This window comes from Xyrauchen texanus, chromosome 44 (genome assembly GCF_025860055.1).
Source record: "Xyrauchen texanus isolate HMW12.3.18 chromosome 44, RBS_HiC_50CHRs, whole genome shotgun sequence".
Classification (NCBI taxonomy): domain Eukaryota; kingdom Metazoa; phylum Chordata; class Actinopteri; order Cypriniformes; family Catostomidae; genus Xyrauchen; species Xyrauchen texanus.
The window spans coordinates 22,384,385-22,409,958 of record NC_068319.1 but is presented as its reverse complement, the minus strand read 5'-3'; the positions used below and the strand labels follow the sequence as shown (position 1 = coordinate 22,409,958).

The 25,574-nt window shown below is 37.2% G+C and overlaps 2 protein-coding genes across 5 annotated transcripts in view; one reads left to right on the top strand and one right to left on the bottom strand.

Annotated features, from left to right (window-relative positions):
• stard7 (StAR-related lipid transfer (START) domain containing 7) lies at positions 1 to 11,594 on the bottom strand. Of its 4 annotated transcripts, none has more exons than XM_052117352.1 (9): positions 11,535 to 11,594; positions 9,087 to 9,630; positions 6,753 to 6,913; positions 6,286 to 6,335; positions 5,893 to 6,003; positions 5,522 to 5,604; positions 5,278 to 5,377; positions 5,099 to 5,183; positions 1 to 3,189 (listed from the first exon to the last, which is right to left on the bottom strand). In XM_052117352.1, the coding sequence occupies exons 2-9, from the start codon at positions 9,584 to 9,586 to the stop codon at positions 3,023 to 3,025; spliced, it is 1,257 nt and encodes a 418-aa protein (XP_051973312.1). In that variant the 5' UTR covers positions 9,587 to 9,630; positions 11,535 to 11,594; the 3' UTR covers positions 1 to 3,022. The 4 variants fall into 4 exon arrangements, with proteins under 4 accessions (XP_051973312.1, XP_051973313.1, XP_051973314.1 ...); XM_052117353.1 differs by having other exon boundaries at positions 9,087 to 9,601; positions 11,535 to 11,582; XM_052117354.1 differs by having other exon boundaries at positions 9,087 to 9,431; positions 10,948 to 11,566.
• Positions 11,595 to 13,850: 2,256 nt separating this feature from the next.
• Positions 13,851 to 25,574, top strand: part of slc20a1b (solute carrier family 20 member 1b) — a 33,143-nt gene continuing 21,419 nt past the window's right edge. The window contains exons 1-5 of the mRNA XM_052117348.1: positions 13,851 to 14,121; positions 15,310 to 16,058; positions 19,891 to 20,031; positions 20,161 to 20,246; positions 22,062 to 22,158. Coding sequence (XP_051973308.1) covers positions 15,710 to 16,058; positions 19,891 to 20,031; positions 20,161 to 20,246; positions 22,062 to 22,158 — 673 coding nt within the window. The 5' untranslated portion in view covers positions 13,851 to 14,121; positions 15,310 to 15,709. The remainder of the gene's footprint in view (positions 14,122 to 15,309; positions 16,059 to 19,890; positions 20,032 to 20,160; positions 20,247 to 22,061; positions 22,159 to 25,574) is intronic.

The window sequence follows — 25,574 nt, the reverse complement described above, 5'->3', positions numbered from 1 at the left end:
AATTAATTAATTGGATGGATTATTTTCACATTGGAGCAAAAAACTTAATTTCTCATGCTCCTGATTTCACATTTCCTACTCATTCATACATAAACGAATCCAACTTTAATTTAGTTGAAATTACAGTAGAACACTTTAGATAGTAGAAAAAGTGAAAAAAGCTATAGAATGCATTAAATTGATTCACGTTTTATTACTGCATCAGATACTTTAAATTCATAAGTGGAGTACTCTCAAACACCATGTAACTTCAATCTTATGAATGTGTAGGAATATCGAAGATATAGAATGCAAGGATATAACCAAACATTCAGGATGCTCCTATTTAAACCCTTTACTGAGAAACAGAACCAAGATATAAGACACTCCACAACTCCAGGAGGATTTGTACATTTGTATTTTTATATGCATATAAACCTTGGTAAATATCAAGTTTTTACCACAGAAAATAATGCAACTCAAGCACTTGCCCCATTATACTTTCATTGTAAGTGCATTTCTGAATACAATGTTTGCTTTTAACAAACATAAAGATGAGCAGAAAATATTTAAACCAAATAAATTGACTGACCATTGTGGACAATACGTTTATAAAATCAGCAAAACACAAAAAACGCTACTGAAATCAGTAACAACTGATTGTCTTTGATTTTATATATATATATATATATATATATACATACATACATATATACATATATACAGGTCCTTCTCAAAAAATTAGCATATTGTGATAAAGTTCATTATTTTCCATAATGTAATGATAAAAATTAAACTTTCATATAGTTTAGATTCATTGCACACCAACTGAAATATTTCAGGTCTTTTATTGTTTTAATACTGATGATTTTGGCATACAGCTCATGAAAACCCAAAATTCCTATCTCAAAAAATTTGCATATTTCATCCGACCAATAAAAGAAGTGTTTTTAATACAAAAAAAGTCAACCTTCAAATAATTATGTTCAGTTATGCTCTCAATACTTGGTCGGGAATCCTTTTGCAGAAATGACTGGCTTTTCAGGGGACCATTTGTGGGGACCATTTGTAAGTGTAACTCATAATTCCATCATTCCAAATAATGCCTATTATTAGCTACTTTTATTAATAAAAGGTTCAGGAACCCATCTAATAATCTGTTATATATTCAATTCCTGTTTTGTATGTTTCAAGAAAAGTGTCATGCCATTTTCAAGTGCTACCCTCATTTACACAAAGGACATCTGGATGTTATACAAGAGTGTGTATGTATGTATATATATATATATGCACAAAACATCAGAGTAAAATTTGACCTTGGGATTCAATAGACCACAAGCAACAGTCTTCCTTTTAAAATGCTCTGCTGCAGACATCATAAGGCGACAACAAAACACACAAATTAAATAAAATAAAATAAAAACAAATCTATTTGCAGTGTACCTTCAAATTGCCTCAGATGATTTACAAAACCTTGTTTTAAAATTCTGTTCTTGTCTGATGCAAAATGATGTGCAGTAACTTCAACATCACTGGTATAAAATGACATACATTAGTGTGACAAAAGGTCAAACAATTGGACGGAGACCAAAACAGCAAACATTCTGATTTATATCAGCATGATTTAGGACAACTTTTCAAAGTCAAAATATAACTTGCATGATGTGTAATCCGCATTAAAAAATATTACGGGTTCAATGCAAGTTAAGATCAACTGACAGAATTTGTGGCACAATGATGATTAACACAAAAAACTATTTCAACTCATTCCTCCTTTTCTTAAAAAAAAAAAGAAGCAAAAATCAAGGTTACATTGAGGTATTTACAATGGAAGTGAATGGGGTAAATCTTTGGACATTTTAGAAATGTGAATCTTATAATTTTATAAAAGCACTTAACATATTAATTCTTCTGTTAAAACTCATGTATTACTTGAGCTGTAAAGCTGCTTAAATCGTGATTTTCAATCATTTTAGGGTTTGTTGACATTACATCGTCATGGTAGCGAAGTTGTAAATTTGTCTACACCTTTTAAACAGAAAAGGTTAGTATGTGATTTTATCAAACTAAAATGATGTTAACACGCATATTGTTTACATGTTTTAATGTTTACGGATTGGCACCATTCACTTCCATTGTAAGTACACGGAATCCCAAATTTTGCTTTTTTAAAAGAAAAGGAGCAACGAGTCAATTTATTTTTGTGGTAATCTAGATAATCAAAAATGCTGTCGATTGATTTTAACTTGCAATGAACCCAGAATGTTCCTTTAATAAGCCTATTAATTTATGTTTCAATGTTTCTATAAAATTGTGTTTGAATGTACCAATTTACTATTCGACAAGGTTTTTAATCTTCCTTTTTTTTTTTTTTTAAGTATAAACATGTGTAACAAAGATTCTCAGACACACAAACCCCCACAATTCTGAGCATGTTCGTTAGGATGTTGCGGTTGGCATAAGACACACCTCTCTTTTGTTTCCAGAGGAGTTCTCGTGATCCTATGAAGGCTGTTTGGGTTTTACTGGCAGTGAACATTCACACACACTCATGCAAAGTAAATGAGGGCAACAGTGATTAAGTCTGGTGCTGCCAAGGGCAGAACATCACAGTAGAAGCTGGAAAGGAGAACCACAAAGAAAAAAACATTGCTTTGTGCACAAGCAACTTCCTAAAATTCAAGCCTGTGGTGCATGTTAATGTTTTTTCCTATCATCTCGTTATTTTTTGCACCTCAACACCATGCTTAATTTTGATGATTTAATGACCTAAGATAAAGAATTGTGGGAGAAAATACTGCTTTGGCAGAAGCATCTTCTGTTATATGTGTAACTTCGGCTCATCTCAGCAGTTTGGTTCTGTGCACCCCACAGAAAGAGGAAGCAAACAAACAGCTAAAAAAAAACTGAGAACATAACCACTTAGTAAGACAGCTAGTGCAGGTGTGGTCAAAATGGCAAACAGCTGAGTTGTCCAGCACAGTCCCATTATTCATGTTACTAAAAATACTTCAAGCATCCACTATTCCCTGTGGCTAGACACTCAGGCATAGATCTGACTTGGGCCTCCGGTGTGAGGGTTGTCAGCTCCTAGCCGTTCTTGAGTGGATTGGATAGGTTTGACAATGCTGACGTAGTCTTGGACATCTACGTCCATGTTTTTAGCTCTGAGTGCAGCTGTGTGAAGCTTCTCCAGAAAATCTGGCATGCCTGTGGGACAGAGAGGAAGTTGATGACCTTGCAAAGACCTTCAGTAAAAGCAATGGGAACAGGGGTTAAGAAACAGCAGTTGCTGAAAGGGCAGAATTTAAGGCCAGCTTTAATGATGGCAGTCAATTTATATATGAAAGTCCATACTGTGATACTACTACTATTCATTGGACTAATTAGATGAGAATGGGTGTTTGCAACCCATTTTGCTTCCGTATTTCTGAGTAAAACAGAATATTTCACAAGAAAAAGGCGGAACTTGATTTTATCCATCAAGTATTAATTGGTTCATGAAAAGTTGCTGCTTCATTCCAGATTTAAATAAATGTATGCACTGTAAATGTGAGTTTGCAGTGGATTTTGGGGGAGGCTTTTATACAGAGGCATGAGGTCAAGTTCAAGTTCATATCCCATGGTAAAACTTATTTTCGAAATCTAGTTATTTTCTATTGTTTCCGTAACCTTTATTGAATTAACTTTAACCAGCCAAATGAATGTTATACCGTTTATAAAGGTTTTCAGTGGTTTAACTGAAAACAAGTTTCAAGCAGTATTTTGCATGAAAATAGCCATAGAAGCTGACATGACATTAAAAAACAAACTTCAACTGTGCTCAGTATTGGTATTATTACTGTATTGGCAATATTACTGTGCTCAGTATTGGTATTATTACTGTATTGGCAATATTACTGTGCTCAGTATTGGTATTATTACTGTATTGGCAATATTACTGTGCTCAGTATTGGTATTATTACTGTATTGGCAATATTACTGTGCTCAGTATTGGTATTATTACTGTATTGGCAATATTACTGTGCTCAGTATTGGTAAGATTTTAGAAAAGCTGCATTACCTACAACAGCAGCTTAAAAGAATGGCCAAATATTTATTTAGCTATTGGTTAAAAGATTTTGTCAGTGGTACAGTTATTTCTGTGATGGACCAAGTTATTACATTTTGATGAAAGATTACAAAACAAATTAATACATTTTGGAACAATATGCACTGATGAATCGAGCACAATAAGGCTATGTTCACACAGGCAGAAACAAATCAGATTTTCTGAATCTGAATCAAACTTGTTTTGGATTTTGTAGTCTGAACGGAATTATTATTATTTTTATTTCTTTTTATAAAATCCAATTTTCAAGTCCATATACAAGTAAAAAAAATAATAATTCTGCTACATTTTCCAGTATACTAGTTAACAATAAAGTTTTTCTTAATAAGCTATACATTTATATTGAATAATGTGTAGTTAGAGGTTTGTGTTTCTTTACATATTAAAGAGCACACCAAATTAGTTCCACACAATAATATAAAGACATCCTAAACTGATTATGCAAAAAAAACAACACGTGTAATGATCGGGATCGGACGATACTGAGATTTACAATATCGAAATCTGAAGAAAAAAAGTGGTATCGGTGCATCCCTATTAAGCAAAATTAAGAATATCATGACGATTTCAGTGCTTTTATTTGGCTACTACATTTACTAAAGAGCATACCATGAAACAAATGCTAGCAAAAGTGACTGCAGTCTGAACAGAAAAATCTGATCTGGCACATATAACTTGAAGTTTGAACAGTCAGACTAAAAAAATCTGATTTGAGGAAAGAAACAAAAACAAACTGATTTTCCCAGCAGTGTGAACAAAGCCTAAAGTAGAAAGTGTCAGTTTAGATTTAATTAATTTTTTAATTTTTTTATTTTGACTATAGAAAAAAAATTTGTGTGTAAATTATTATAAGAAATGTAATTTATTAAAACACAAATAAAAACTCAAATTAGTTATAGAATTTTAACTCTTTTGAAAATACATTTGTCCAGATAGAAAAAACATCCAAGTTCAGATATGAACTCAAATTATGGAACAAAGCATGAGAGCATATATAAGACGGCTCACCACTCGATACCATCCAGCTGACGCAGTAGCGAGGAAAGACCGTCTGAGGGTCATCACTGTAAGTCAGCAGGTAGTCAAAGCCGTTCTGTTAAGACATGATAACTAGCTTAAGATTCTGTAAGACCAAAACTTTGACCAAGAGCAGACAGACGGACACACACACACAACCCTATTATCACCTCGTCAAAAGATCTATGTGGCCGGATGACCATCTTAGACTGGTAAGAGTTAATTCTGACAAATTCCTGGGTCTCTGGGACACTGGGTTGATTAACGGCTCTGAGTAGAGAAAGAAGGTAAGAATGTAAGAGAGACACATCAAGCATTTAATATGAATCAAAAGAAATAAATGACACAAAGTAATTGACTTTTCCCTTAACTGGCCCACAACTCACACAAGATTGCAAGAACACCACCACCAACCTAGAGACCAAGATCATCAAGCTGTTCTCCACATCAAAGTGATAACGGCGCACATAGACGTAGTCTCTGGAGTACATAGGATACTGCACAGGAAAGGTCAAGTTATTACATGTTTTTTCCTATTCAAAAAGTTTGAATCACTCAAGCAACTTCCTCATCAAAGAATTCATAATGGCTTGGTCCACACAAATTAATCCAACAGGAAGGATTGATGAAACATGACAGACAGATTACTCTTTTAAATCTTTCACTACTACTAGATTACACTAGAGGTAATTCAACTAAGACCCAATTCATTGCCCAATACAAAAATCTCTGGAATGTGTCCTTGCTATGACAGGATGCAGCAGGGAACATGATTCACAGCTTACTGGAAAACGCGTTGCCCAATGAACAACCTCAGTGCCCGTGTTGACATCCCTGTCCACCACTTCCAGTTTGATAACTAATGCGTCCCACTTTTTCCTGTACTCTGTGTCCAACTAGAGTAAAGGGAAATATTTGGGAGAGGTCTAAATATAACAAAACATAAGCAGATACCAACCACATACAGTAAACCTGGATATATCAACAAAGACAACAAATGCACAAGGCAGGTGATGTCTGAAAACATGCAAGGCATGTGCAATGGAAAGACTAAATCACTCAAAATTCCTAAATCCCCCACTACAAACGTACAAGTTGTTTTACTTTGTCTTACTCTAATAATGAAGTAAAACTCAAGGGGTTCAATATATAATGTTTCATATTAAATCATTTCAAACCTGAACGTTGAAGAATTGCCGGGGGGTGACATCAGTGTATGAACCAAACACTGTAAAAAGAGGGTCAGTATTGTAAATACAAAATTATTATTATTATTTTTACAGTGGACACAGATACTTGGTGTACAATGTCAACATGAAATGGCATTTGCATCCCATTTTACTTCCTTAACCTCAATTGCCGTTACTTCCCAGGTGGTTGGATGGGAAGGGGTTGAAAAATAAAAGGGCTTGATGGTGATGTAAGCCAAAATGGAAAGTTGTTTCAGGAGGCAGATTTAACAAAAACATTATTTTTTCTTTGAATAACATGCAAAAATGAATCATGCTCAATAAGCCTAGGAATGTGCATTGAGAAAGTAAATAGGGCTCTTTTTGACTCCAAGTATTTGAGAAAAAAAAAAAAGAAGATTTTATGCTGTTATTGAGAAGTACAGTTATATACGTATTTGTGATTTTAAACTTACCTCTGTACTCAAACAGATGGCTACCCTGGATTGGCCTCCTCCACACTCTGAAGTTTTTCTTTTCCATGACCACCTCCCATCCCGGATCCACAACAACAGCAGCCTTTGAGACTCCACTCTGGCTTCGCACACCCTCCAATGCCTGCAGCTCCAATGCACACCTATTAGGGAATTTTAGGTGAATGTGCTTAATTGTAGAAGTTCACCGATCGATCAGCCACCGATCTAAATCTGCAAATCTTCGTCTTAAATCTGTGATCGGACAATTCTTCTTAGATTTAGGGCTGATCTTTTTTGCAGCACGCAGTAAATCACACATAAACAGCTATTCTATTGAATGCGTGCTTTCCCTTGATGCATGATAGCGTGGCCTGTGGGGGGTGAATTTTTGGCAGTTCTAAGCATTCACAAATTCAAACATGCAGTAATTTAGATAAATATGCTGGCTTGTTTTGAAACGAAATTGTAAGAATTACACATGTATGAATATTAAGTTGCCTATTTTCTAGAGTCATTACGGTAGTAATTCTGACTCGCTGCACAGTGAGCAGAAAGAGGATAAACTAACAGGTATAAAATTAATTAAAAAACAAATAAATGTAACGTGAGTCGTGAAAATCGGATGTTGTTTGGAGCGATAGAGATGGTTTGAGAGATCATGATCACTTTCAGCTTTAAGCTGCCTTTTCACCGTTACCAACATTCGCATATGACTGTTGTGGCAGTAGTGATGAATTATCACATTTTGGATTTTGTTCATTGAAGCTACCAAAGGTTTATCTCAGAATAACATTACTGTGTGATTTTGTTGAGTAGCTGAATTAATTCAATAAAATTCATTATTAATATTCACTCTGAATTTATTATTAATATTATTATTTATTATTATTACTGTTTTTATAGCTCATATTATGATAATGATCAGCAACAAACCTAATTTAGCAAATATGAATCAGAATTTCATTGATGTGATTTTAAATATTTAGGTTTTGCATGTGCAGAAATAAATTACACTTGAGTATTGCAGTAAATGCAGATATCTTCTTAAAACAGATTTTATCCACAAAACGTCTAGCATATTCACGCTCATACATCTTCCTCTGAAGCACGTTAAGGGATGCATAAGAGGTTCATGGAACTAATGAGAGGTGAAAAAGGTGAGAAACTAATAGCAGGTGTTCAGATGTATATGTTCAGTTGATTTGTTTGTTTTATGTTAAAAGCAGAGATAACTATAAGTAAGCCATTCACAGGTTAATTTCCTCAAAAACTGTAAGCAGTCTTTCTGTGTTGCTAGTATCATAATTGCTCGTATTCAGAAAACTGTTTTGAAAGTTTATTTTTGTAATCTGTTTGGTGTTGCAAAAAGGACACTTCAGCTTTAAAGGTTTTTTGTGTGTGTGTGTGTGTGTGTTTAGGCCAGAGATGCCCAAGATAGGGCCCTTTGTTTTGGCCAGCCTTGCCACATATGATGAGTACAAAAATATGCATCAGATTGCATAATGTGTTTCTATATTATAAAATCACAAAGGAGGGAAACCAGGGCATCTTTTATATTTTAATATAATACAACGTTTACTTTCGGCCCACGCCCCTCAATCAAGTTTGATTTTCCCTTCGTAGGAAAAAGATTGGGCACCTCTGGTTTAAGCCTAAAGTAATCCTTTCAAGTTACTTTAATAAAGAAATTGTACACAATTTTACCAAAACAATTTGGGAAAGTTAGCTTCAGAAAGGAGATTAGTTTGCATCCCTGATTATAATAGATGGATCCGTACAAGAGCGATAGAGCAACTTCAAAGTTCAAGTGCTTTGTGTGTGTGCTTTAAATAAATGTCATATTCAATGTGCAGTTTATGTACAATTAGTTTGATACATTCTTTTTGTAATTGCTAATGCACACATACAGTCCATGGTTACTGGACTACTGTGTGTAGTGTTATTTCCTTCTTCCTAATGGATTACTTAAAATTACATAATTTATTTATGTGCAAATAAAAAATGGAACAGAACAGACTGAAACAGAAACCAGTAGAAACTCTCATCAAAAACACAAAATACTATTTTTATTTTTACAGTTGAAGTTTTGTTTGAAATTATGAGTAAATATAATGGTAAATAAAATGTGATTTTTTTATATAGCCAATTTATGCATGTAATTTACCATTATATTAAATTGTGTTATATATCGGCCAATCAGCGGTCTCTGGAAATCGACATCGGCCATTAAAAAAAACCACCATATCGGTCGACCTCTACGCGTAAACAAACAACAAAAGAATTGTGTTAAAATACAGAAATTCACAAAACCCAATACAGTTGTGCGGGAAATACCTCCTCAGCTCATCATCTCGGATCTTCTCATCCTCCCACATGAAGTCTCCAGCCAGCGCAGCGATGAGTTTTCCCGCCGGAGCGTGTTTGCTCTGCAGCCGCCGCCATATGCTGCCCGCAAGTGTCCACCTGGTTCTCTCGGAGTACAGGTTTGAATACAACTCCCCAATCTGAAAAGCCCTTCTCAACCTCTGACCCGTCACAAAACTACAGTGGTTGGCGAATATCGACAGCAGTCTCTCTTTCTTCTTATTGGAGGCCAGTTTGTTTGTTTCTCTTCCTGCTTTCTGGAACCATGACAGCAGCAGGCCCACACGCTGCCCCATCCAAGAGAAAGTCCACGATGTGTTGATCATTTTACCTATAGCATCCAGGCACGGATTTAGGAAGCAGAGGCCCCTGGGCACAAAATCTTGGAGGCCCCTCCTCCTCCTCCTCTCCTCTTTTTCTTTTTCCTTTCCTCCTTTTTCTTTAGTTAAAAACAAAAACACCAACTCCATTTCTTGTGATGTTAACTGTGACAGCAAAAGAGATCTATAAATATCTATAAAACAAAAGACAAAATGGAAACTATCACAGAACAAAATCAACAGAATTTATTGGAATAAAAGCAGATTAAAATCTATGAAAATACAGGCTAATAACATAACTAAGAATAACTATAGTCATGTCTGTACAGTCTGGTTTTTTTACGGAGAAACAGATGATCAACGATATACTAGGTTGTAGCGTGACAGAGGCTGGTAGCAGAGCAATCAATTCAGTGAATTACACTGCGCAAATCAAAAGTAATAGTACGCGACCGGATGAAGAAGGATTGACAGTCTCCACAGAATAAAATATTCATTTTATTTTATTTTTCGTGTTCGCATTTATGAGGAAAAAAATGTTACGGACGTGACAGTTCTCCGTTACGGACGTGACCGCTCTGAAAGTGGCACTAAAAGTAAAAGAATGCTTTAAAACGTTTTCACAGAGACCTCAAACAGAAAGCACAAAGCCTTTCTTTAAAGTGAATTTCGTTTTGTATTCATTTAAATCTTAATTTTAATCAAAGTTTCATCAACCAATTCCCTAGATCCGGGCATCTAATAATCAGGGTTTTTAATAAGGGGAAAAGGTAATAGATATGCCTACATTTTGAGGCGGTCAAACTGGTAATGCACGTCACCGCCGGGTCTCTGCCGCCTTCAGCACCTGCTTCGGTTTCGGTCTCAAGCGGAGTCGGAGACTGTGGTGGTGGGGAGGCATTTGAATAGGTGTCTGTCACTCCAGGCGGGCTGGGGTTCTCTGTCTTGTCGTGCTGGTGCTGGTGCTGATGCTCAGGTTCATCTAAAATAGCAAAGCTGGATATTGTGCTAAACTCAGCATCACCGCAGGCGCCGGCGCCGCCAGGCTCTTTATTTTCGTCGAGCCAACTTTTGAAAAAAGTAGAGATGGCTGGAATATTACTCCTAATTAAAACCTCTCTGCTATCCTTCTCCTTTTTAGCTTTACGTTTTGTGGCTCCGCTGCTCCACCGTTTTTTATCCATTTTGTTTGTTTTTTTCGATGTCCTCAACTCTCTGTTTTTCACACTATCTTCTACCGCCTGTTTTGCCGCTATCAACAGTTTCCACGGTAACCTGACTCGTCATCATCCGACACAGCCGAAAAACTGATCATGATACTTTTTTGCGTGTAAATAAATTATTGTTAACACACATACGCACAATTACACACACATTCATGAATTTTAATTTAATTTAATACTAATAAAAAAATTACAAAAAAGGATGAGGCCACACAGTTACTGTGGTCTTGGAGGCCCCCTAGAGGTCGGAGGCCCCCGGGCACCGGCCCAATCGGCCCGGTGGTAAATCCGGCCTTGATAGCATCACTTTGTTTATAAGTACTTAAGCGTTGCTGACGAACAGCTCTGGCACCTATGCTGCATACAGGCCGATGTTGGAAAGAGGAGAACATCTTTGTTTCTAGAAAGATGCACCTATGGCGCAATCTGATATCTAGGTTTGACTTTGTGCTCCTAGTTTAAAGCGACTTGAATTAGCTGAAAAGCAACGCTTTAATAAACAAGTTAGTTCCCATGTGGGAACAGTACTGAGATAACAAGTGCAGCTCAATGTCAAGCTGATATGCACATGCGATTATGTTGCAAAATAGATTACTACATTTTAAAGGAAAGATGAGATGCACGAGAGCAAACAAATTCTAATTACGCTTTTCGTATTTTCGTTTCATAATATGATAAGCGATAATCATATTTTACTAGATAAACAGACAAGTTGACATGTAATAGCAAGTGCAATAACAGATCGACTAGCTAGCAACGCTGACAAGCAACCCCGCGCGAACTGTAATTAAAACAACTAATATATTCAAAGGTGCGTCATACTTATTATGTATCAACGGCTACATTTTGTTTTCCTATCGCGTAGTTAATCTTACTTTTTATCGTCAAGTCTCATGTCCCCACGCCTCTCCAGTGGAGTGTGGTTTGCGTGACGAACACACGCCTTATTGCCACGCCTACTTCATTATTCGGATGTTTCTAGTGGTCCTCGTTTACGTCGAGTATGTGTCTTTGATTCTAATTGGCTGTCACCGCTGTCTGTTTTCGTTGGCCGCCACCCTGGATCAACCAGCAAGTTCGCACGTCTCACCTTAAGTCATCCCATGGTAAAAGGTCCTCTGCAACTAAAAGGTGAAAGTTAATTACCACATGTTTGTCTCGAATTGTTAAGATTATTATTTTTTACGAACCTCTCATTTCTAGAACAGTACGTTCTAGATTGTTACAAATGAGTATTTTTAGGAATTATGTAGTGGCCAAAAATGTTTAATATATATATAATGTTTTCTTTTTTTTCTTCACTATATAGCTTTTGGTGTCACTTGCTTTTATATTGTAGGAGTTTCCATGTATGTTGGGCACTTGTCAGCTTTTCCCCCACTATCCACTCCAACTCATCCATTCCAAATGAATACATTTTAGTTTTGTAAAGAAATGCGGGCACAATCAATATTTGTCTACAAAATTAATATCAAGTATGTAAGCATAAACCTTTAGTCAAGTGTCATCAGGGCAGTGGAAATATCTCTAGAAATACAAACCATTCCTCTCTAAACCCATTCAAATATGAATCCATATCCCTTTTATTTCCCATGGGCAATTACTAATACCTCATGAGCCCTGGTCCTAACTGAAATGTACAAAATTACTGGACTAGATAGGGGAGAAATGCAAGTGCCATTCAAGTTACTTTCAGCTGAAGGTAAATCTGTTGCTAAACTCGAGAGCTTGTAGGTTTGAATTTGAGAACTTGAAATAAAAATGTTTGTACTTGTAAATTAAAATGTAAACTCATAGCCCAGATGTGAAAACTTGTAAAACAAAAATCTGTACTCAAAGACAATAATCAAAAACCTGTTACAGAGCATGCATGCATTCAAAATTACTACAGAATTAATTAACATGTATTTTAAGTTTTAGCTTAATTAAGCAGATAATGCTTATAAATGGTTTATTAATGCATTTTATATGACCAACTTGTTTTTCTATGAAAATCTTTGCCAGATTAGTGGTTCCCAAACTTTTTACCCTGAAGGCCCCTCTATATATAAATACACATACAGTATTTCACCGCCATGGATGCGTGCTCCCTCTCCTCGCACGCGATGTTTTTGCTCGTGTGCGCGCCAGAGAGCACTTTCATCGATGGCGAGAAATGAAAAACTATGATTATAATAGCCTACACTGATTTTTTGGAACGTGCAATGCCGTGGATTTTGCATAACCTCAATAGACATGATACTTGATACATTTCTAACAGTTGAGATTTCTACTGGTCTATTATATATTGACGCAGTGATAAAATTATATATAGGATTATATTCCAGAGCTGGATTCGAATCCGCGTATCTATGACGATTAGTGGTAGTTTTCTTGGAGCTATACCATGATAGGCTTCAATAATAAGTTCATATCTTTGTTCGTTAGATCAGCTGTCACTCGAGCCGTTGCGCCCAAATAATTTCCGCATTCCGCATAATTTTCACATTCAAATGCAAGTAAAACGCTCGCACTGTAGAACCCCGATTATTGTAAATTATTCACGAAATTACAGTATCCTAACTGAGTAAATTAAATGGTATTTGGTATTGTAAAATAAAAATATTTTGGGACGCATCTACAATTCGAGCACTGCATCTACAATCTCTCGAATTTAGCAACATATTTACCTTCATACAGCTGTGGCCACATGGGGGAGTTCTAACATAGCTGGCAGCAATCATCATTTAGCTACTTTTGAATTTATCCCGTGATTTAAATTTCGATAATCTACTACAGGAATTAAAGAAAATTTGTGGCTCAGGGATTGCAACAATGAGAAACATTAAATCTGTTAATTTGAACGACTGACCATTATTCTTTGATAGACAAAGATTTTCATTTTCGTCAGTTTTATTTAGGAACCTTCATGTCATGCCGGCTATGCTGAACTAATGTCTAAATAAAGTATATGTACATTAAAAAATGGGAGACAGTTAAAAACAGTTTAGGAAATTAGTAGAAGTATTAGCTGACTTTTAATGTTTTACAGAGTTGTAGTAATGGTTGATACAAAAGGTCCATGGTTAGATGGGTAAATAAATGGTATTTTTTCCCCTCTTGCTGACATCACCAAATAAGGTCAGGGTGGGCGGGGTTTATTGTTTGCGTCACTGTGAACCTAGACAGGTCACGCCCGCGCAACTTGACGATATACAGTATGTCTTGCGTGGACAAGCAGGAACTCATCTGAATCCGGCTGAAAGCGGTTTATTTGCGATTTTCCCCCACTTACTGAAAACATCAATTTAGGACACCCCGAGCAGTATCGTTCATATCGCCTTGGAATTTACTGTATCTACCCAACGATAGTGCTCAGGGAAAAGCGAGATTATTACCGTACCTTATCCCCCGCGCGCGCGGAAGGCGGCTACGCTATCAAAAATACATAAATCGTCATTTATCAACAGTTTTCTTTGAGTGGTGAGTAAAAATCTATTTATATGTTTTATGGTAGCAGTGTGGAGTTGTGTTTTACTTTCTTTAATAACATTTTTATTTTCTTGAATAATTTGAGCGGTTGGAACGAGCGCGAGCTTGTGGCTATTGTCAGCTGACTCGCGCTAGTCGATTATGAAACGTATGTTTAAACGACTAAATGATAAAACTTGACTGATATACGATATTTAGTGTGTAAGTGACTTGTTTTGTAAGTGTTTTGAAGTTCACTTGATTTATAGTGTAAGGTTAGCTGTAAGCGGGTGTGAATGAATGACGACACGTGTAGTGCGGAACCGGCGCGCGCAGCAAAGATCAATAACCCCGTAATAACCTAATAAAAACGCTTTGATTTGTATTATCATTTACGTCGTCTGTTATAGTAAGTATTCATATTAACATAATCGAGCTGTATCCTTTTGTAAACTGTCAACTGTCGATTGGATGGGTGTCCGTGAGCAATTTCCTTCCTCGAGCTAACGTAAGCGAGGAAGTCCATGTCTAGCGTGAGCGGAGAGAACTGGCTGAAACAGACTGACAGTGACAGTCAACCGCATTTTGTCGTTTGTTTTCTGCTTTGCCTATGAAGGTGTTATTGCAGGAATGTGCTGGAAAGGCACATGATCTGACAGCTTAATTAAAATATTAGTTCCTGTTTGCTGTCACCGAGCTTAAAATATTTATCAAAGCAGTCACGGTGTCTCCCATGCCTTGTAAAATTAAAACCGTCCAAATTCACTTTGTTCTCTGAAGCTAGTTACACAGGCGACTCCTTTTTATTGTTATATTTTATTGCTTTCAAAATGTTACTTTGAATATGCTTTATTCACGACGATCGCAGCATGTCGTATGGAGATCGAAACATCGATTTTATTTGTGCATATTAATTTGCCATAAGGGGGATGGATGCATTTCTAAGAGTTTGTAGGATCTCACGTGCATTCAGATACCTGCCTTATGTTCTAGATGAGTCTTGGTGTATGCCCCCTTTTTTGTATAGTGAAAGTGTTTTCGAGAGACTGTCAGCACCTCTCTCTTGCAAATAAAGTATTGCTATACAGTGTTTAAGAGTGGACTTTTGTCCAAGTTCAGGCTTCAGTTCTTTGCAGTGAAATTTGTTGCATAACACAGGAACCTGCCAACTTTCTCCTCTTTTTTCTCCCCCCCCCCCAGGAATGAGCTGCTGTTCACCCACCCTGTCTGTTGCACAATGGATGTCCGCTCTGTCTGCCTAATTGCCCAGGCCACAACAAACCGTAACAGATCTAGTCTATTCAGAGGATAGCAATAGGCCCTCACTCCACCCTCTCCCTCAACGTTACACATCAGTTTAGAGCAGAGCAGTGCAGATTCACTCTGGTGTCTGAATTGCTTTGATTTGCTGGTTTAGCGAAGGGTGAAGGTCGGTCTGAGGCAGAAAACAGTTCTAGAAACACTAGTACCTCAATTATCTGGGGGTTAAATAGAAAAAAATCATCCAGTGTGCTGCTTTATTTATTTATATTAAAATTGGTAATCCTCTCTGTAAGATTGTTAATTTGTTGTCCATAACTTAAAAAACCATCTACTCACAATGGTGTCGACAACTCTGGCCACAATAACGGTCATGAGCACGCTTGGGTTCGTCACTCAGATAAATCTCTCAGATTATCTATGGCTCTTAGTGGTAGGCTTTCTCATAGCTTTTATCCTGGCATTTTCGGTGGGTGCTAATGATGTTGCTAACTCGTTTGGTACGGCAGTGGGATCAGGTGTGGTTACCCTTAAACAGGCCTGTATCCTTGCTACAATCTTTGAGACTCTGGGCTCTGTGCTGCTTGGAGCCAAGGTCAGCGAGACAATCCGCAAAGGCATTATTGACGTGACCATGTACAACAACTCGGAGCATCTCTATATGGCTGGCTCAGTCAGTGCTATGTTTGGTGAGTATCTATTTTTAGTTCTGATATGCTTGGGTGTTTCTTCAACTTTGGGCAATTTCATATCCCAGGGTTGATTTTTATTAAAACCAACAGATTTAATCTTTTTTTCTTTCTATTATATGAAGATCTTATTAAAACTGAAAAAAAAAAAAAACTATTTACTAAGCTATCATCATATATTTTGTTTTTTAGTATTTTTGTATATATTTAACAGTTTTATCCTTGTCCCAGACTTTCAAAATTAAACTATGAAAATCCATTATTAAAATACAAATAATTCCATGTATAATCTAGTATAATCTTAACAAATAGTGAAACAAACGTAAACCATCTCAATATTTATTGTCAAAATTATTTATATCGATTTTACATAAATGACAATTGTCCCAGAGTTGTGGCGTCATTTCAACCACACCAAACAATTTTGACAATATTTTTGTCACAAGTTTTTTCAAAAGTAAGTGTATTTGTTAACCAATTCAACAAAAGTGTTAGTAAAGACCATGCTTGAGATGAAATATGAGAAAAGAAAAATCATGGTAAATATTATGGGTGTAACGACTCTTGGTCAAAACAATGAACAGTGTGGTTTGCCACCCACGGTTCGGTAAGTATTGGCACCGTGGTTCACCTTAAGTTTATTGATGCATCTGGAGCACAAGGTTTTGTGAAGAAAATAAAGCATCAAATAGACACACACAGTTACCACCGCTGCTGATACCCCTGAATGGATCTGTAGATGGAAAAGCTCAGCCTGTGTTTCACATGGGTCAGCATGATGACATCACTGTTCTGCAAGGGTTGTTTGTAGTTGAAAATGGCAAGTGGAGAAAACGAGCCGCTGATCAAGAAGCCCCCTGGGTTATTCAGGTCTCCTGTCTGAAAACATATTTTTGCAGTCAATTACAACAGCGATGTTCAGAAAATGTTTATAAAACAGGCACTGTTAGCAGACATCACTCGACGCAAGTGCTGTACACTGGTAATTACGCCGAAATAACCGGGGAAAGATAGCGTATGGCACACACAGAGCTGCAGATGAGCCGAAACTGCACACATTCCCTTTCGTTTTTCGGCAGGCACTCAGTGCTAATTCAGACAATAACTAGTGATTGGGGTGTTCATTGCCAGTGATAAGTTTCCCTACTCCATTGACATAGATGTGTGGTTTTAGGGTATGATTAAAACACTAGCCGTATCACAACATCCCTCATATCCATTTTAATAGCAAATTTCCTTCTATATCGATGTACAACTTACAAAAATTTTGAATATATTTGCAGTAGACAAATGAGTTACTAGGAGTGCTACTTGGGTGTTGAGAGATGTGTTCCTTTGATGCTCTTCAGTTTGGAGATCCAAAATGTTTCCCAAATAAACAGAAAGTCTGAGGCACTCAAAAGGAATATAAGTTTAAAAAGCCTTTATTTAAACTTGGCTATCCATTAAAAAGCACATGCCAACATGTTTCGGCCTCTTTGGCCTTCCTCAGGGCAAATTCAAAATGGCAGTCCGTAGACTGCATGCTGGTCACATGACCTAGAAGCACAGGTGCTCATCTGCACATATCACCTGATAGAGAGCAATTACAACAAGTTACTTTAGATAAGACAAGTCACATTTTCGCATCAGGATAGTTTAAAATATCAATATAAATAGATACATATAGCAAGAGGTTACTTTATATAAGACAAGTTACAAAAAAGATTACATTGTAAAACATATTATATTTCATTTCATGCTCTAAAATATGTGCAGTCTCAGATGATGAATAATTTCACACTTTCTATATTTTACCACTTTCCACATCAAGATACAATTTGAAATATCAATATAGATAGATACATATAGCAAAGCATTAACATGTGCATATAGTCAGTTACAAGAAAGGAGAAAAATCAAATTCTAAGTTTAGACCAGTGTATTGATTAGCTTTTAAAGTATAAATCCAAAAGGATTCTCTTTGTAAAAGTTTTTTGAGTCTATCTCCCCCTCTTGGTGATATTTTATCATGTTCTATCCCAAAGATTTTTAGAGTCTCGCTATTTCCGTGGTTCGCCTCTTTATAATGTAGAGCCATAGGATACTGGTGGTTGCTTGTTCTTATCGCATATTTATGCTCTGCTAATCTTTCTTTAAGTTTACGCTTAGTTCTTCCAATATAAAAACAACCACAAGGACATTCAAGTCTATAGACAACGAATGAGGTATTACAATTAATAAATGAGTGTATACTGTATTCACGATTTGATGTCACATCTATAAAAATATTGGTCTTGACCATATTGCTACAGTGATTACAGTTTCCACACTTATAGTTACCTCTTTTTGTGCCTAGCCAGGTTTTAGTCTGTACAGGAGGCATATAGCTTTTCACAAGACTATCTTTTAGAGTAGGGGCTCGTTTAAAGGTAATAGTAGGTACCTCCGGCAGTACATCTCTCAAAACGGTATCACTTTTTATTATATTGGTACTGCTTTTCTAGTGACGATGGACGTGTAGTCATTATATACAAACATTGATCACAAAGAAGGTTTAAAGGCATTGACACATTATTTGGAGTAGAGACCACCAGAACAGATGCCCCCAGCAGAGTTTATCTTGAAACTAACAGAATGGACACTAACTAACAATGTTTTCTTATTCCAAAACAAATTCTTTAAGCAGATAAAAGGTACAGCAATGGGAGCTTGCTTTGCACCAAATTATTTTAATTTGTTTATGGGTCTCTGGGAAGAAACATTTGTCTATTCGAGTTTGAATGTATATGTTAATAAGATTGTATGGTGGGGTAGGTATATTGACGACGTTCTTCTTATATGGTCTGGGTCACAGCAAGAGCTGCTACAGTTTCATACATATCTTAATAACACTAATCCCAATTTGAAGCTGAGTTCTCATTAACAAATATCCATTTCCTAGATCTGGAGATATCAAAAGATGACAAAGGTGAATTGCATACGTCCGTGTTTAGAAAACCCACTGATCGGAATACCATACTGAGGGCAGAAAGCTACCATCCACCTTGGTTAATAGAGAATATCCCTTTTGGCCAATTTCAAAGGATTAAACGCATATGTGATTCTGAAGACGTGTTTGATAAAAATGCTCAAGACATGGTTCAAAGGTTTAAGAAAAGAGGTTATAAACACAAGACCCTAGATATAGCCTATAATAGAGTTAAAGTAATTAGTAGAGAACAGCTAAATGTTTTGAAAAACAACTAACTGTAAATAACAGAAAGGGTATTCAAAGAGACATTATTCAATGACAAATGGGTCGTGTAGATCTCATCTTTGGACACATACATGGAACAATTTTACACTCAGTGAAAGGATCTTGCTGCTAAATATTTCACTGCTATACTACATAATCACTGCTGAATGAAATCTAAACATTTACTAGCCAGTTGCCAATGTACATTTTAGTTGCATAGCACGAAATGTGGTTGCATATGCGAACGGTTTCCTCTCAGTGTATAGGTTTGTGCATAGAGTAAAAGATCGATCTTGGGATTTAAGAATTTATATCAATATCGTTCAATTGACGATCCCAATGCACCGGAAATCAATACTTTAACTGAAGTATTGATTTAAAAAAAATCTATAAATTTCCGTCACTGTCGTTTCCACAATATCAAATTTGAGATGAAAATATGGTGAGGGTGTAAAAAGGATTCAACTATATTTTCTAAAAGTTAATAGTGCTAACAGTTCCAGAAGTTGAAGAATCATCCATATATGATTTTTATTTAGTCTACAATCATTGGTTCATATGTATGTATGTGTATATATATATCATTTATTAATTTTTTAATTCATTGCCCAACAGGTTCCGCTGCATGGCAGTTGATGGCCTCTTTTCTGAAGCTTCCTATTTCTGGGACCCATTGCATCGTGGGAGCTACTATTGGATATTCACTGGTTGCCAAAGGTCAGCAGGGAGTCAAATGGTTCGAGCTTCTCAGAATTGGTAAGTTGGCTACTTTCTCAAGGAGAATCCATTTGTCTTTGACTTGTTATGTTTAATGCTGTTGTCAAGATATGGTCAATTGTTTGGTTAGTTACATTTATATATATTTTTTTCTTTGATCCCTTATAGTTGCATCATGGTTCCTCTCTCCTCTCCTTTCTGGCATCATGTCTGCTGTTCTTTTCTACTTTGTTCGTATGTTCATCTTGCAAAAGGTAAATAATAACCATCATTTCCAACTTCATCTTAGTAAATTACATACAGATACAGTTCGAATTAGAATAATTAGAATAATGGTGGATATCTGTGGTAATATGGAGATATCTAAATAGATATCCACCAGTGGTGGCTCAGCGGTTAAGGCTCTGGGTTACTGACCAGAAGGTCAGGGGTTCGAGCCCCAACACCACCAAGACACCCCTGTTGGGCCCTTGAACCTATCTGCTCCACGGGCGCCGTATCATGGCTGAGCCTGCACTCTGACCCCAGCTTAGCTGGGATATGTGAAAAATAAATAATTTCACCATGTATATGCAGAAATGTATGTATAATGTGTGACAATTGATACATTTATTTATTTTATTATGTTTATAGTTCAGCCAAATTTCCTTTTTTGCAATCGTGATCATTATGTTAGGGTCAGGTCAAATCACTATCTTCAGCGACTATATGTACCCAAATATAATGTCCTGATTGAATGATGACTAGTGCTGCACGATTAATCATATCGCAATCGCGATGTCAGCCTGTGTGATTATATGACGGCAAATGCTGCGATTTTATAAAATAAATAAGTGGACGTGACAGCCCATTCTCTCTGAGAGCTGTTTGCCCATTTTCTACACCGCTAATAAAAAGATAACCAGTCAGTCTCAGTTTACGGAGTGGCATGTGTGGTTGTGTCCGTTTCCGGTGTTCAGCGTGGAAATCAGGTGAAGATGGATGCCGAGCAGACCAACACTGAACTGGTGTTTAGAAAAAATAACACAAACACTGATCACAGCTTGGCGATATATCTTCATTTCATCAATAATTAAAGTTCATATAATACGGGAGACCCAATCTGAGCGGGAGTCGAGACCGGGAGAGATTTAAAGTTCTACTGGCTGATGCGCACTCTTAACACGCTCGTCTCTCACCCCCGCTGTCTGCAGCTCTAATGTCTGATAGAAACACAGATCACAGCTTTGTGATATATCTTTATTTTATCCTTAATTATAGTTCATATAATACGGGAGCGTGCCATGTAAATAAACACAAACTCCAAAACTGTCATTCTCTTTGGGGTCAGAGCCGCTTCAACCAGTCGCGGAAGAGACCCAATCTGAGCGGGAGTCGAGACCAGGAGAGATTTAAAATTCTACCGGCTGATGTTCACTCTAACACGGAGACGCTCATCTCTCACCCCGCTGTCTGCAGCTTGCAACGTGTTGCATAATTGATGAGATCATCATAAGATCAATCTTATGTGAAAAATAACATTAAAATTACAACAACAATAAAATGTGTATGTGTGTGTATATATATATATATATATATATACACAACAACAAAAAAGTTTTAGTGATTGAGTGAACCACACATTTATATCCAATTTCCTTTTCAAAAGAGTTTATAGAAAGTACGTTACATCCTGCTTAAATGTCCCTGTTTGTTTGTACAATCTTATTTTCGTAAAAATGTGTATGTTCTTATTTATTGTTCCATTTTTTTAGGTGCAATATTGAGAAAATAACAAGTTTGCAGTAATGCAAAGATATTATTTAATTTTGTAAAAATATTTTAATTTGAAACTGTGCATTTATAGTTGTTGTTGTTGCTAGTTTGTATGTTTTAGTTGAAAAATACAAATTTCAGCATTCTCAGTAATCTATTTGTGCATTTTCCTTGATAACCAAGCAAGTTGACTCATGATACCATTTGTTTATTATATCGCTGTAGCAATATTAACCTCAATAATCGCAATGTGACATTTTCCCCAAATCGTGCAGCCCTAATTTTGACCAAGTCTGTATTTTGTCCCTTTGCAGAAGGATCCAGTGCCCAATGGTCTGAGGGCACTTCCTTTCTTTTATGCTGTTACAATGGGAATCAACCTGTTCTCCATCATGTTTACAGGAGCACCGAGTGAGTATTGCTGTATTTCTACCCTTAGTTTGCATGCGTGTAACACAAGTAACATGCTCCTAACCAGATGCCCAAACTGAAGCCCTGATGCCCAAGACTGAACTGCCAGACTCTTCACAGTGCTTAAGGCAAAGCCATGTTTAACCAAGTTGGCAGTGAACCACTCATAACATGGACATGTGGTGCCCGTATTCATGACCTCAGTCAGTGTTTATTCCTTCTCCATCATGGGAGAAAGAAAAAAAAAGTAGAGTAAAGAGTTCTCGCCCATCAAAAAGACTCCTTATACTCAGCAAATGTTGAGAAAGCACCACATATTTGAGTGCATTCGAAGTCTGAAACTTTATTAAATGAGCGACATCTGCTCCTTTTTGTTTTCTTTTATCTACAGGGCTCATCAATTCAAGAAGTCAACTGGCCTGGGTCATTAAATGAAGGCTACAGGCCAGCATATGACATGATATGCACCTCAGAGTGTGAACATGTGTGCACTCCCGGGCATGTGCTCTTTACATAGTCACAGCAAGGTGCATTATACACAACATGCACATAGCAGGACACATAGTTCCTACGTTGCACACACATTCTGCACCAGAATGGATACATTTGTAGATCAAGCAGGGCTTCAGATAGAGTTTTATGAACACAGTTTATTGTGTTAATACACCCAGTCTACACTCACCTAAAGGATTATTAGGAACACCTGTTCAATTTCTCATTAATGCAATTATCTAATCAACCAATCACATGGCAGTTGCTTCAATGCATTTAGGGGTGTGGTCCTGGTCAAGACAATCTCCTGAACTCCAAACTGAATGTCTTAATGGGAAAGAAAGGTGATTTAAGCAATTTTGAGCGTGGCATGGTTGTTGGTGCCAGACGGGCCGGTCTGAGTATTTCACAATCTGCTCAGTTACTGGGATTTTCACGCACAACCATTTCTAGGGTTTACAAAGAATGGTGTGAAAAGGAAAAACATCCAGTATGCGGCAGTCCTGTGGGCTGAAAATGCCTTGTTGATGCTAGAGGTCAGAGGAGAATGGGCCGACTGATTCAAGCTGATAGAAGAGCAACTTTGCCTGAAATAACCACTCGTTACAACCGAGGTATGCAGCAAAGCATTTGTGAAGCCACAACACGCACAACCTTGAGTCGGATGGGCTACAACAGCAGAAGACCCCACCGGGTACCGCTCATCTCCACTACAAATAGGAAAAAGAGGCTACAATTTGCAAGAGCTCACCAAAATTGGACAGTTGAAGACTGGAAAAATGTTGCCTGGTCTGATGAGTCTCGATTTCTGTTGAGACATTCAGATGGTAGAGTCAGAATTTGGTGTAAACAGAATGAGAACATGGATCCATCATGCCTTGTTACCACTGTGCAGGCTGGTGGTGGTGGTGTAATGGTGTGGGGGATGTTTTCTTGCCACACTTTAGGCCCCTTAGTGCCAATTGGGCATCGTTTAAATGCCACTGCCTACCTGAGCATTGTTTCTGACCATATCCATCCCTTTATGGCCACCATGTACCCATTCTCTGATGGCTACTTCCAGCAGGATAATGCACCATGTCACAAAGCTTGAATCATTTCAAATTGGTTTCTTGAACATGACAGTGAGTTCACTGTACTAAAATGGCCCCCACAGTCACCAGATCTCAACCCAATAGAGCATCTTTGGGATGTGGTGGAACGGGAGCTTCGTGCCCTGGATGTGCATCCCACAAATCTCCATCAACTGCAAGATGCTATCCTATCAATATGGGCCAACATTTCTAAAGAATGCTTTCAGCACCTTGTTGAATCAATGCCACGTAGAATTAAGGCAGTTCTGAAGGCGAAAGGGGGTCAAACACAGTATTAGTATGGTGTTCCTAATAATCCTTTAGGTGAGTGTATTTCTAAGTTAGTTGTGGGCAAAATGGAGCACCTTTTTCAGAAAGTATAGCCATCTGCGTTATTAGCTCAAAAAATAATTTAATAAATTCAAAAGAAATGTATCTTAAGTTGAAAATAAGTCGATAAGGATAAGATTATCCTTATTAATGCATATTGGTTTTTATCTGACACCGTTTGAGTGCAGTGTCTAATGACTTAATAAAGATTTATAGTCTCAAAATTAAAGACTGTCCTCAAGAGTCCAATTAATCATTCTAGTGTGCTACTTCAGGACTGAATCAATAAATGTTTCAGCCAAATTCATCAGCTGACACCCAGGACATCGTGTGAGTCATGCTCAAACATCACACCTGGATGAGGACATGTATCTCCTCAGAATCTCACTTACCAATTTAGGTCAACATAATTGGCCATAACAGTGCCATCTTAACACAGGATTATCCCGATCTTTGGCCACATTTAGAGACATCGTCATGTCATCGGATGTTAGATTAGCTTTAAAGGCAGTAGAACACCAGACACAGGCCCTTCATTCCCAGACCCCCCTCCCATTCCTGTTTGAGGCAGTTCACTCAGGTTAAGTTAATCCAGAGCCTCTTCTATCCCTAGACAGGACAGGACAATACCAGCAGCCGCTGGTTGGGGGTGGGTGGAGAGGCATGTGGCATGTCATTAATTGTTGATCCACCTCCTTTGTGTTCTAAAGGGAGTCAAACAGCACACATGCCTCATAAAAATTCAGTCTATATATGACTAGGTGGAGTTTCCTTGAAGCAGTGTGTTTGTACTCGTACTTAGAAGTCCTTGTTCTTCTGGTTTTATTTTAACCGTTTGTGTGAATTGAGGGCTGTGTGATATAACACATTCTAACTTCCAGAAGTGTGAATGTACAACAGGTTAAAGCTAGTTTGGCGTGTGACATGTAGGTTATGCAAGCCAAAGTAAGGGATCTGTTTCTATCTAATTATTTACAAACTCCTCCCCAAACACGGTTCCTCTCTTCACTCTGTTAATCATGTGACCTCTGCCATAACAAACCCACCCTCAAATTCATCACATGGGCCTTATAGTCATTCAACAACCGCAATGCCTGGAAACTTCTCACCATGCAAAGCACAGATGACACATAAGCTCTGTTTCTCTCTTTTTATTTTGTATGCCTGTGGCAGCATTTAAATCCTGGCTAAGAACAAGCATTTGTTTTGTTAATCTCTACCCTTTATTGCCCACTTTTATTTTTTTAACCCTTGTGCCACCTTTGGGACATTTTTTTTTTTAATCATTTTGGCTGTGTTAATAATTTTGCCAAATTTTTTATCTTTTGGGGAATTTTGATATTTCAATCTCAGTTCCTATAATAGATGGTGTACACAAAATAGTTACACTCAGGACCTTAAGGACAAAAATGTCCCCGTCAACCTCTTTTCAGACTGATTTCATTCTAAATTGTATTCATATTCTTAGATTAAGGGTCAAAAAAATTGGCTACACCCTCCCACCCCCAGTACTTCAATGCT